The sequence below is a fragment of the Phaenicophaeus curvirostris genome, chromosome 24 (assembly GCF_032191515.1).
Source record: "Phaenicophaeus curvirostris isolate KB17595 chromosome 24, BPBGC_Pcur_1.0, whole genome shotgun sequence".
NCBI lineage: Eukaryota > Metazoa > Chordata > Aves > Cuculiformes > Cuculidae > Phaenicophaeus > Phaenicophaeus curvirostris.
In genome coordinates this window covers 4,471,742-4,484,553 of record NC_091415.1, presented here as the reverse complement: position 1 = coordinate 4,484,553, position 12,812 = coordinate 4,471,742, and the positions used below count along the sequence as shown (strand labels likewise).

The following is a 12,812-nucleotide window of genomic DNA, read 5'->3' as shown; positions in this document are numbered from 1 at the left end:
CCTCTGGGACACAACAACCCCCCAGCTCCCCACCACCTGCCCTTGTTGGGGCTTCCACCAGCTCGGCCCCCACTAATGCCAACGGGGAGCAAGAGGAGGTGCAAGAGCAACCGGAGGTGGCTGGGGCAGGGCCCTCCTCGGCCAGCTCCACCACACAGCCCCGGAGAGCCCAGAAAAGAAGAGCCAGCGGTCTGGAGGCCACCTTACCACTGAAGAAGAGACCACCCAGGGAGGAGAAGTAGGAGAATGGCTCAGGAGCTGAGGAACCCAGGACCCAAGGAACAGCTGAAGCACCTGATGGTCCCCAGGGCACTGGGAGGACCTTCTGCAACACCACAATGGGACAACTTGTGCTTCTGGGTTCTGGGCAGCTTATATCGGTGAACCTTCATCCAGCTCCTGCAGCCACAGCTGCTCCCGCATGGATAACACCTGCGAACTTTGAGGGGCAATCTTGGGGGGCAAGTGAAGAGTACGGGGCCGGGGGCAGGAGGGCGGACAAAGCGCGGGGGGCAGACAAAGGGTACTGGGGGTGCAGTGGAAGCGTACGGGGTGGCGGACGGAGAGTGTTAGAGGTTCAGGGGGGTGTTCGGGAGGGATAGTTAAGGTTTTTCACGTTGTTCCTAGTTGTTGTAAGTTATTCCTAGTTGTTGTAAGTTATTCCTAGTTGTTGTAAGTTGTTCCTAGTTGTTGTAAGTTGTTCCTAGTTGTTGTTAGTTGTTCCCTGTTCTTGCATGTTGTTTTCTTGTTTTCACAATAAAATTGTTAAAGGAAAGTTCCATTAAGTGGTGTCCAAGCAGTATTCCCTGAAGAGTTTCTCAAAGAACCTCCTTCCAAGCCTAAGGTCCCCTGAAGTCATCACACATCCCCCTGCACCTCTTATTCCTAGAACCAGCTTCCTACCTGCTACAGCCTACTGTATCCAACCTAAACCTCCCCTGGCACAACATGAGGCCATGTCCTCTCATCCTGTCACTTCCCATGGGAGAAGAGCCCAGCACCTGCCTGGCTCCAATCACCCTCTCCAGAGGGTGATGAGGTCTCCCCTCAGCCTCCTCCTCTCCAGGCCAAACAACCCCACGTCCCTCAGCTGCTCCCAGAACCCCTGGGCTCCAGACCCTTCCAAGCTCCGTTCCCCTCCTCCTGACACACCCCAGCCCCTCACTGTCCTTCTTGGAGTGAGAAGCCCAAAACTGAACCCAGGATTCAAGGTGCGGCCTCCCCAGCACTGACTCCAGGGGTTGATCCCTTCCCTGCTCCTGCTGGCCACCCCATGGCTGATCCAAGCCAGGATGCTGGTGGCCACCTTGGCCACTGCTGGCTTGTGTTCAGCCACTGTTGATCAAGACCCTCGGGTCCTTTTCCACTGGGCAGCTTTCCAGCTGCTCTTCCCTGAGCCAGGAGCATTGCATGGGGTTGAACATCCACGGGTTTCACACTAAACCTACAGCACTTGGAGAAGCAGGGAACTCCACAAGATTTGGTTTTGCTTTGGAGACTCTCCTGGGTGTCAGCAGAGGTTGCCAAGACCCATTTGTGGTTTCGCACACCCCCATACCAGGATCTCCAGGAGAGCCTTCACACCTGAGCTTCACAGACAGGTGAGTAAAAACAAGCCCCGGAACAACAATGCAGGAGACCTGTAGCTTCATCAAAAAGCAGCTCACACACACTGACATCTGCAGAAGACAGCTTGAACATATGCTGGGCCAGATTCTCAGCTGAATTCAAGCCCCTGATCCCTGTTCACGTCAGTGGGACTCACAAGCCCACACGTCTCCTTCACAGCTGTAAGCTCAGAGGAGGCAGGAAGCGCTGGTCCTCTGGGTTTCAGTCTCCACTGAAGATACATTTGGTGGGACCATAACTAGTGGGCAACAGTCCACAGCACAACATGATGCAAAAGTAAAACTCTTCCTAAGGGAATTCCAAGCCAAGAATAAGACAGTAAGGCTGAAGGTCAACACAGAGGTGCCCTGGAAGAACCACACAAAGGATGTTCCCATGGCAAGTGAGAGCAGCAATGCTGGAGTGAAACAAAACTTCACAGTCACAATCCAACTTGTAAGAGAGGGAGTATCACAGCTGCTCTCAGATTATTAAAACTGTTCTTTAAACCGCATTCATAGAAAACATCCCAGTCCAAGCCCCCACGAACCTCACAAGCAGCACCATGGCCGATCTTCTTCTCCATATGCTGATCCTCCTCTTCATCAGGCGGAGGCTTGGCAGGCGGCGGTGGACGTTCCCTCTGCAGTTTAGAAGACCAACGTCAACCGCATTGTGTGAAAGCACGTCCCCTCCTGCTCCCACCAACACTACGCTCATGGTAAGGACCTCCTCAAATTAATCTGGGTGGAGTAGAAGTTCAATCCTAACAGCACAGAGCCTGGCAGTGGTTGCTGCTTTCCTCCTCCTCTCCCTCCTACTCAGGCAGAGCGCCCTTTCTGCAGATTCACTGCACGGCAGCCTTGCTGTTGATAACACAGCAGGACCAGCTATGCCTTCAAGGAGACTAAAACTGCTTGCTGGTGCTGTTTACACAGGTTTATTGCTTCATTACTTAAGCAGGTTCATCAGACCCAGACTGGAATTCTTGACGGCAGCACGTTCATAGAATCACCAGGTTGGAAAAGACCCACCAGATCACCAAGTCCAACCATTCCCATCAATCACTAAACCATGTCCCTCAGCACCTCGTCCATCCGTCCCTTAAACCCCTCCAGGGAAGGGGACTCAACCCCCTCCCTGGGCAGCCTCTGCCAGGGACCAATGACCCTTTCCATGAAAAATTTTTTCCTAATGTCCAGCCTGAACCTCCCCTGGTGGAGCCTGAGGCCATTCCCTCTCGTCCTGTCCCCTGTCCCTTGGGAGAAGAGCCCAGCTCCCTCCTCTCCACAACCTCCTTTCAGGGAGTTGGAGAGAGCAATGAGGTCTCCCCTCAGCCTCCTCTTCTCCAGGCTAAACACCCCCAGCTCTCTCAGCCGTTCCTCATCAGTCCTGTTCTCCAGCCCCCTCACCAGCTTTGCATGGGGAAGGTCAGTAACGAACTCGTGCAAAGGGTAGAAAGGGAAGACTCCTCGTTTGCATCTTAATGAAACCAGAATAAGTGATGCCAAAGACGCTTTTGATAGTGGAGAACCCTACCCATGGAGAGGCAGCTCTGCACCACATTCCACACCCTCCTGCCTGTGGGCAGCCAGAGCAGCACTGCCTGCATGCAGAGCTCGACACAGCTCCAGGTCATCTCCTGCCCTGCAACAGCTCCATCTAACGACACCAGGAAAGGCGGCAGAGGAGAACCGCTCCCAACAAAACACTCCAGCCAGTTTGGGGAGGAACTCCAGCAAGCTCCTGGAGTATATCCCTCTTTCTTCTCCCTTTTCACTGCTGTTCAGCCTCTCTCACCTTTGCTTACGTGTGACAGAACTGAGCTTATTTCACATCAGACACCATTAACCCGGGACAGCACAGAGATGCACCATAATTTAGTTAACAAAGGACAGAGCACCTCGTATTGTAAACCCTAGAGAGACCTGATCGCGCTGAGAGGTCAGTCTCCTACAGCTTGTGCCTCATTTCTATGATATTTGCTACTCGTAGAGGCAAAAGGATGCACCTCTTTGCAGAGGAAGAGCAGGCATGGTTACAGCACCACCAGCAGTTTAATTGTTCGTTGCTGCTTTGCCTTTTGTCCATCTATGGAGTAGGCTTTGTAAAAACAACCAGAAAACAAGCCCTGAAAGCTGACAAAGCATGCAGCAAGGCCAGCATCCCATCTGCCCCATCGCTGTGCTGCCTCCAATTCCTAAAGGGGAGGCAGATGCAGCTAACAGAAGGGGAGGAAGGTATCTTTGGAGACAGTTCCAGCAGCTCTGCATTGCCTTGGAAAGCTCCGACAACCCTCCATGGATCTCTGCAAGTAATACAGAAAAAAATGCTTCCACTGCCAACTAGTTTCCAACAGGATATTCTTAAAAGATAATTTCTTCAGAGCCTTCTTCCATGGAAACCTTAGAGCAGCTTCCAGTACTGAAAGGGGCTCCAGGAAAGCTGGGGAGGGGCTCTGGATCAGGGAGGGCAGGGATGGGATGAGGGGCAACGGTTTTCACCTGAAATAGGGGAGATTGAGATGAGATTTTAGGAAGAAATGTTTTGCTGTGAGGGTGGAGAGGCCCCGGAACAGGTTGCCCAGAGCAGTGGTGGCTGCCTCATCCCTGGAGGGGTTCAAGGCCAGGTTGGATGGGGCTTGGAGCCCCTGATCCAGTGGGAGGTGTCCCTGCCCATGGCAGGGGGTGGAACTGGGTGGGCTTTGAGGTCCCTTCTAACTCAAACCATTCCATGGTGCTCCTGGACAAAGCAGGGAGCGAGAAAGATGACAAAATTACTTTGCATAGAACTTTCCAAAGCTTTCTTCTAGACAAGAAGTTAGCCTTTCCATTAAGTACAATACCCTGACAAACCAAAATTCACGGGCTCCAGCATTCAGCTGCCAGAAAACTGAAGGATGTAACTCCAGGTGAGAATCAGGCACAAAGAAGTGTCTGCTTGTGTGCAACAGGAGGGGTTATGCGAACAGGGCAGTGAAAAAGGAGAGATACCTGCCTGCTCTAATCAATGTAAGGCTGGGTTTCAAGATTTCCTCAAGCTGGGGACTGACCTCCTGCTGCAAAACCATGGAGATGGAGAGAAGTCTGCTAGCATTCTAAAGGCAAACAGAGATGAACACACATTGCTACATACAGGCCTGACTCCTGCTGCTTTGAGACCAGCTGATTCTGCTTCCTTATTCACAGACTCTCGATCCGAAGATCTCCCACTGGCAAGGCTGTCCAGGGAGTGGCAAGACGTTGCGTTGTACAAAGCTTCATACGGGCTCTCCTCTTCTGGGTTCACATCAAAATCTATGATCAGTTCTGTCACTGCTTTCTCCACATCCCCTGGGGAGGAAGAGAGAGACAAGCTCATCACTCAGGGTTTCTGCCCTCGGAAAGGCAGCACTTGCCAGCGTCACGTGGAATAGAATAGAATCATAGAGTAGAATAGAATCATAGAATCACCAGGTTGGAAGAGACCCATCGGATCATCGAGCCTACCCTGAGATATCCGGCACACGGGATCAGTGGCTGAAAGGAGCGGTGCTTGAACAGTCTTCTCCACAGTTTTCGCACTTTTCTTCCCGATGGTGTAATCTGCAATGACGGGGGAGACAGAGTCAGTCGATATCAGTCCCTTTTTCCATCCACTTCCACACACGGTGCTTCCTCCCTCATGGATGGAAGGGTTACCCTCAGCTTGTTAACTCTCCAAAAAACCAACCCAAGTGCATTATTAAAACTTGCAGCTCAGCTCCCAGAATAGAAGCAGGCGGCCTCTTTCATCACACCCACAAGGCTAAGGATGATTCTTTGAACTTTTACAAGCTGCAAAGCTCCTGTACAGACACAACATCATGGAGCAGATTACTTGGATGTCATAGACACAATCTACCTCACTGAACAGAGAGGCGTTCTGGTCGTCTGGAGACTTAGTGAAAGCAATTCCTGCTGTGGTCCCAAACCACAGGCAAAACCAGAAATATTAAGCTCGCTTGAATACAGTCAGACAGCAAATTCTCACAGCCTGCTCACGTGCAGGAGCAAACTATGAACATTTATCATAGAATCACTAAGGTTGGAAAAGCCCCCTAAGCTCATCCAGTCCAACTGTTAGCCCAACCCCACCATGCCTGCTAAACCATGTCCCCAGGGGCCACAGCCACACAGTTTTTGAACCCCTCCAGGGATGGAGGCCCCATCACCGCCCTGGGCAGCCTCTGCCAGGGCTTCCCCACTCTGTCAGTGAAGAAACTTTTCCTAATATCCAATCCAACCTCCCCCTGGCATAACTTAAAGCAGCTTCCTCTCATCCTATCACTTGTTACTCGGGAGAAGAGACCTGCACCCACCTGGCTCCAACCTCCTTTACCTGCAAGAACTTTCATTTTAAAGCTCATCTTTGTTTCCAATTTCAGAACTAAGAAAAAACCTTCCATCCTCACAGGCAAAGCTTAATTAAAGTCTCTGCAAAGTGCTTTGAACCTGTAAAGCTCCCAAATACTAAGCATGAGCAATACACACCAGTTGCATAGGCTTCTGATCTTCCCCCACAGCTGAGAGGAAACTCAGACAACGTAATTACAAGGTACGAATTCAGCTAAGATGCCACATTTCATTCCCTAACTTGGAAAGACAATGGGTCAAACTCCTTTATAAACCACAAGTAATCAAGGCCTTTTCTGTAAATCTCATCTGCAAAATCCATACCCGAGCTTCACAATGAAGCGAGGAGTTGGCTGTAAGATCCACGGATGACGACTTGTCTACACAGACGCATAAAGCACAGTTAATCCAAACCCATTTTTAAAGCTATTACTTTGCATTCTGCAAGCAGATTTAGGCTATCTTTAATTTTAATTAACTTCTAAAGTGAGTTAAACAAAGCTCAATTAAGCCCACTTAAGCTGCAAAAGTCACACCACACTCCTTCAGTGAAGGAGCTAATTCCTCCAGTTCCCCTCTCAGAGTCTCCCTGCTCTCGAGACAGCTCACCCGAGCGTTTGAGCATCATTCCTTCCAACACCTGTGAGGTTCTCACTGAGGGACCTGGCCTGAAGCTGCTTTGCTTTCAGCACTTTCCAGGGCTACAGAGCAAAATCCCATGCTTGCCCTGGTACAATTATCCCCGCAACCCTTTTCCCCCTGTCCACATACAGAGCTACGCCGCTTACCTTCGATGAGAGCTGCGATGTGCTGGCTCTTCTGAGAAGGGAGCTCCCTCACGATATCCAGAGCTGTGAGACCTCTGTTATCCTTTATGTTCACATCAATACCTGTGGCAAGAGGCGCAGGGAAGGCAAAACCAAGAATATTTTCTACCTGTGTGCAAATTCATGCTTTTAATCAAGTCAGATCGTACGCTTGTAAGCATCACTGGGTGGGGAGGGAGCTAAAAAAACGCTCTAGAGAGGCAAACGTAAAGCCAAACACCGAGAGACAAACCTCTCCTCTAACCCTCTCCATGGAAAAACACTCGGATAGCCAGTTGGAGAAACATGCTGCCACTATGAAGGGGTTTCCTCAAGTTCTGGGTGAAGGGATAACCATGTTATTGCTTCAAAAGGGGATCATTCTTCTCACCTGCAGCCAGCAATATTTGTACCACATCTGTCTTGCCAAACAAAGCAGCTTCGTGCAAAGCACTGCCTTTTTCAGTCTGCAAATTAAATGGAAAATCGCATGAAGCTGGACAGTGGGGAATGGTGATGGAGGCATGTTTTAGGAGGTTATAGAAGCAATAAATACACAGCACCACATAGAAAGTGTGGGTAACAATATCTACAGCTGAGGACAAACTATCAACATTACTACAGTGCTGGAATTTGCAATGGAAAATGGGATGGGCTGTTCAGAAACACATGCGGGTCCAGGTTAGAGACCAAAAAAGGACTTTTTACAGCTCAGCAAGTGGTCATGTCCTGAGAAGGAAAGACAAGACCACCACATACAAGCTCCTGCTGTGAAAACAGTGTATTCAGCTTGATAGGAAGAGAAAGAGTTTGCCTCCATTGCTATCAAGAGCTGATGGATTTGCAGAGCAGAACAGCTTTGGTGAGAGGGCTTTTTATCTCCTCCCTCACTGTGTGTCTGGGGCTCTTGGCCCAACTCACAAGCAGGCGTGAAGCATGCACAGCACCAGAATCTCCCTGAGCAGCTTCTCGGAGCAACCAAGAGCTGAACAAATAGCCTGGAGGAAAACAAAGCCATCGCTCATCTTCCAGAAGCGATCCCTCTGGAGCAAGGTAAGGTGGAGCTCTCTATCACAGCTACAGGGCTTCTCCACCCGCAGCGATCTGAGCAGCCCTCCACGCACAGACACGCTCGGTACCTGATAGTTGCTATCCATTCCAGCATCCAGGAGGACGTGGACTACAGTTTTGTGGCCATTCCTAGCCGCCAAGTGCAGGGGAGTGTGTTTCTTAGTGTTGCAGCTTAAAAGATTGGGGTGAGCGTTCAAGAGCATCTTCACCACTTCCAGCCTCCCGTAGAGCGCGGCCAGGTCCAGCGGAGTCTCAAACTTGTTATTGCGCATGGTGGGGTCGGTCAGCTCCTCCAGAAGGACCTTCACCACCTCCGTGTGGCCGTACTGCGCGGCACAGTGCAGCGCCGTCTCGTTGTCGTTGTTCTAGGGGGGGATCACAAAAGCCAGAGGGTGAGAACAGGGGAGAACAGAGCTGCTCCACGTCTCGCTCAAACCATTGAAGTTTAAATGCAAAAACAAGACACAAAAAAAAAGCAGTTGGGAAGCAGAAAGCCTGGTTCGAAACAGAGCCTGGAGCAATGTTTTCACCATCTCACAAGACATTTACCAGGCATAGGCATCCCCTCATGAACTCAGCAACTCGGTAAAAGCATCAAAACCATCCAGAAGAATAAGGTTTACTCGGATCTGGGAAAGCTGCTCTATGGGAAATAGGTGCTATACATGGAACAGCCTGCTTCCAAAGCACTGAGGTCAAAATCAAAGGACCATGCTTACATTTAAGGGATTGTCAACCTGTATCTGGATTCTCATTAATCCTGCTAGGGAAGGCAGTCTGTTATTTTTTGGCAGCATCCCACACTTTGGGGCTCCCCAAAAACAAAAGGCTGCGATATACGATAGGCAAACTGCAGCGTGAATTCTCTCTGCTGTAACCTCGTCGTCATCATTTTAGATTTAAACTTCAATTGTTTCAAATCCTACTTATCCTGATTATAACAGTCATTCCGCCTTTGCAATTCTCAAGCTGGCTGGGTTAGAGACAGGGTGCATCGAGTTACGTGCAGGACATGAGGCTGATAGCAGTGCAATTAGATCACTCGGCTAATAAGCCCTTGTAGTCAAGGTCTCAGGTCAACCGAGGGAAGAGATGTCCAAGAGACAACGGAACACCTCCACAGTGCAAGCCAGATCCAATTAATGCATGCACTGCCTGCCAGGTTAGAAATCAGCAATGCAAAGCACAGACAAGCAGCCCAACACATTAAACTCGCAGGTGCAAAATAGGAACCTTGCCAGGCTTAAAAGAGCCTTTTCTCAAATTAAATTCAACTCAAAGCTTCTTGTTTTACTACTGTGTTATAATACAGAGAGATTTCTGTTAAAGGACTCGAGAAATAAATACTTAATATACTCATCAAAGAGTTTGGGTTGGAAGGGACCTCAAAGCCCATCCAGTCCCACCCCTGCCATGGGCAGGGACACCTCCCACTGGATCAGGGGCTCCAAGCCCCATCCAACCTGGCCTTGAACACCTCCAGGGATGGGGCAGCCACCACTGCTCTGGGCAGCCTGTTCCAGGGCCATTTGACCCAAGAAGCTTCAGTACAAAGTGTCAGAGGCTTCAAGTTAAGTTGAAAGAATGATCATAGAATTTATCATGTTAAGAACAGTTCCCATTAAAAAAAAAAAAAAAAAGAGAACATACTTTTCCTGATGGATGACAGACTATGAGAGTTGGGGTTGTTCACGATGGAGAAAAGAAGGCTTTGGGGAGAACTTAGAGCAGCTTCTAGTGCTGAAAGGGGCTCCAGGAAAGCTGGAGAGGAGCTCTGGATCGGGGAGGGCAGGGATAGAACAACGGGGAATGGATCTCAGCTGCAAGAGGGGAGACTGAGATGAGATCTAAGGAAGAAATGTTTTCCTGTGAGGGTGGGGAGGCTCTGGAACAGGTTGCCCAGAGCAGTGGTGGCTGCCCCATCCCTGGAGGGGTTCAAGGCCAGGTTGGATGGGGCTTGGAGCCCCTGATCCAGTGGGAGGGGTCCCTGCCCATGGCAGGGGGTGGGATTATGTGGGCTTTGAGGTCCCTTCCAACCCAAACCATTCCATGATTCTATGAGTTGGAAGTACTACTTTAGAAACTGAATTTCATCAAAATGCCTTCCTTTTTGCTGCTTTTTAGGAGCAGTCAGTATTTTGCACCATTTCTGCAGCCATGCTGCAGAACTTGCTCTGTTGTACAAGCCAATCCTAGTAACATGTTCGGTCATTCTAGGGCTTACAGGAGTCATGCATGCAAGTTCCCATTTGTTTTCATCTGGCATTTACATCATTTTTCAGCCACGTGAAAAGCACAAGCGAAGCGAGGAGCTCTGGAGGAGCTCTCTGCAGCTGCGGCTGGTATAAAAGCAATGGCTGAGGAGAAAGGAAGCAACAGCCTCATGCAGAAGGGAGGTTTTTAGGAAGAGGAGGAAAGCACAGCATCACTGTTAGCACAGAAGTTCAAAGTCAAACGACAGGCTGGATACGTGGAGCGGCAGGGGCAGCCACAGGGACAGAAGGCAGAGACAAGTGGACAAAGTTACTGTGGAATAAAGAAATCTGCACATAAAATACACATACGGAGTAAGAAGGGGAGTAAACAGAGAACCACAGAGATTACACCTGTCGATCGACTTAAGCTGCTGGTCCTGAAGCATTTAAAAGATTGGTAAATGGCATTATTGCCGTTTGAGAGGGAAGGGAGCTTGGGCATCGGTGAGCCCACAGCACCGCCAGCCTGATGCACTCCCCAGCCCCGCAGCCCCGAGAGGCTCGCAGGCAGAGTTTGCAGATAACTAGATAACCCCAGCCCCGCTGGAGCTGTGGCTGTGAGCCCAGGAGCCACAGGGCACACACAGCTCACGCTAGCCCTGCCTAGGGGTGATTCCCACTGCTGGGACTGTCTCCTCTCTCCCCTCCCTGCCCCAGAGACCTCACGAGTGCTTTAATGCACGCAGCAACTCCAAACACCTGCCTGACGGCTCAGAAATGGGAACATAACATCCTTTAATAACATAATTGTCAGAGACTTCCCCCACCTTCACAGCAATTTAGTCTCATTTTCTTTAAGCAGGTCAGGGCTGTGATGCTCAGGGTGAAATCCCCAGACTTTCCTCCGGCAACAGAGATCACCAGGTGGAAAACTCTTACAGCAAGTCTTTCCCCATCACAGACTGCATACTGGAAACTCCCTCTGTTGCCTAAGCCTTTATTGTCTCCAATTCAGGAGAGTTTTGAGCAGCCAAAAATCACGGAGCCGTTCCAGGCAAGGGAGTTTGCCTCCCTTCCCTGCATCATTTCTCTCAGCACAGACCAGAACGGAGTCTGAACACCGAGCATGAGTGCTCAAGGCATATATATTTATCAAAAACGGAAAAAGAAAATTTCTTTCCAGCAGCCAGAAGGCCCACAGGTTCAAATTTCAAAATGTCTTAGAAAAATAGAGCGCTTGATAGGGCCCAGGGGCTGCATTCCTGCAGGAATCCTAGCATCCCCTCCAAATCCAGAGCTGGGAGGGAGAAGCTGGGCTCGTACGATGCCTGCCTACAAACCACAAAATGGAAACACAAGAAGAAATGCCTCTGCTTTCATATGGGCTCCATCAGACTTCTCAAGCCCTGGTAACCAGATACCACAAACCATCACCCCTGCTCTCCTCACGAGACACTTAGAGAATTCACAGTCACTTCATAGAATCATAGAACCATGGAAAGGTTTGGGTTGGAAGGGACCTCAAAGTCCATCCAGTTCCACCCCCTGCCATGGGCAGCGACACCTCCCACTGGATCAGGGTCTCCAAGCCCCATCCAACCTGGCCTTGAACCCCTCCAGGGATGGGGCAGCCACCCCTGCTCTGGGCAACCTGGGCCAGGGCCTCCCCACCCTCACAGCAAAACATTTCTTCCCAAGATCTCACCTCAATCTCCCCTCTTTCAGCTGAAATCCATTCCCTCTCGTCCTACCCTTGCATACCTTATTAAAAAAAAGTTGTTAACTACTTCTCTAGCATTCAGGAGAGGAAGAAGCTTCTGGCTTTCTCATCTCTTCCTCAACAGGATATTAAATTTTAGTCCAGCTATACATGAACAGTTTCCCTCTCTTCTAAACATCCCAAAATATTTGGAAAGATTAATATCTCACTTTAATCGTGTCTATATGAGATCCCATCCTGTATGGGATCAGAGAGGCTGGAAGCACCAACCAAAAAAGGACTCCTATGCTCTGCACCTGGACTTCGTTTGGTTCTCCCACCTGTAACCAGGCTACTGAGAAAATATCTAGTTTTGCATCACAGGTATATGGTTCCATCTTCAAATCTGGTCAGAAACTGAAGCGAAGCTGGTCAGAACTTCTGCTGAACCTCACAGGTTGTGTATAAATCACATTTCTCCTCTTAAAATCAAGACAAAGATTTCAAAACCACTGGCTTTGTTTCCGAGAGCATTACAAAATATAAAATCCAAAACAGAATACTTAAAACAAAAATCAACATGTTTCATCTTTATATTCCTTCTTCATTCAACACTTTAATGCTGGAGTGAAGACTGGAGTCTTATTGAAAGTGTTTCAGAAAGCGCCTTTCAGGCAGCTGAACAGGATGTTTCCACCAAGACATTTGTTGCTGTAAAACTCCCATCTGGATTTTTGTAAAAATCGCCGATATGGATGAGCTTCATGAAAACACATTTGTGCTTAGAGGTATGCGCTCGAGTATTTCCTGAAACAGGAGGCTGCAAAACCAAACAGAGCTCTGAGCGGTTAGCGAGCTCAGGAATTCTGAACGTGTGTTTTTAGCTGGAGATCAAGCAGAGGGAAAGTTTTAACCAAACTCTGAGGGACAGAAATCTGCTGCGGACGGCTGGACCCAAAATAATCAGCTGAAAATGACTGTGATGAGATGGCTTACGGCAGTATTGAGAAATAATTCAGTGGACTGGGATGCCACTGCTGGCCTGCAGCTCCACTATCAA

The 12,812-nt window shown here is 49.5% G+C and overlaps 1 protein-coding gene across 10 annotated transcripts in view; it reads right to left on the bottom strand.

Moving 5' to 3' along the window:
* ANKS1A (ankyrin repeat and sterile alpha motif domain containing 1A) overlaps positions 1-12,812 on the bottom strand; it is a 125,767-nt gene that overhangs the window by 77,218 nt on the left and 35,737 nt on the right. For all 10 annotated transcript variants that reach the window (XR_011339055.1, XM_069875942.1, XM_069875943.1 and 7 more), the window contains 6 exons: positions 7,927-8,223; positions 7,179-7,254; positions 6,770-6,871; positions 5,097-5,192; positions 4,744-4,940; positions 2,159-2,251 (listed from right to left, as the gene is read on the bottom strand). Coding sequence is in view for 9 of the 10 variants with exons in the window: in XM_069875942.1 (XP_069732043.1) it covers positions 2,159-2,251; positions 4,744-4,940; positions 5,097-5,192; positions 6,770-6,871; positions 7,179-7,254; positions 7,927-8,223 (861 nt within the window). In the remaining variant the exon portion in view is untranslated. The remainder of the gene's footprint in view (positions 1-2,158; positions 2,252-4,743; positions 4,941-5,096; positions 5,193-6,769; positions 6,872-7,178; positions 7,255-7,926; positions 8,224-12,812) is intronic.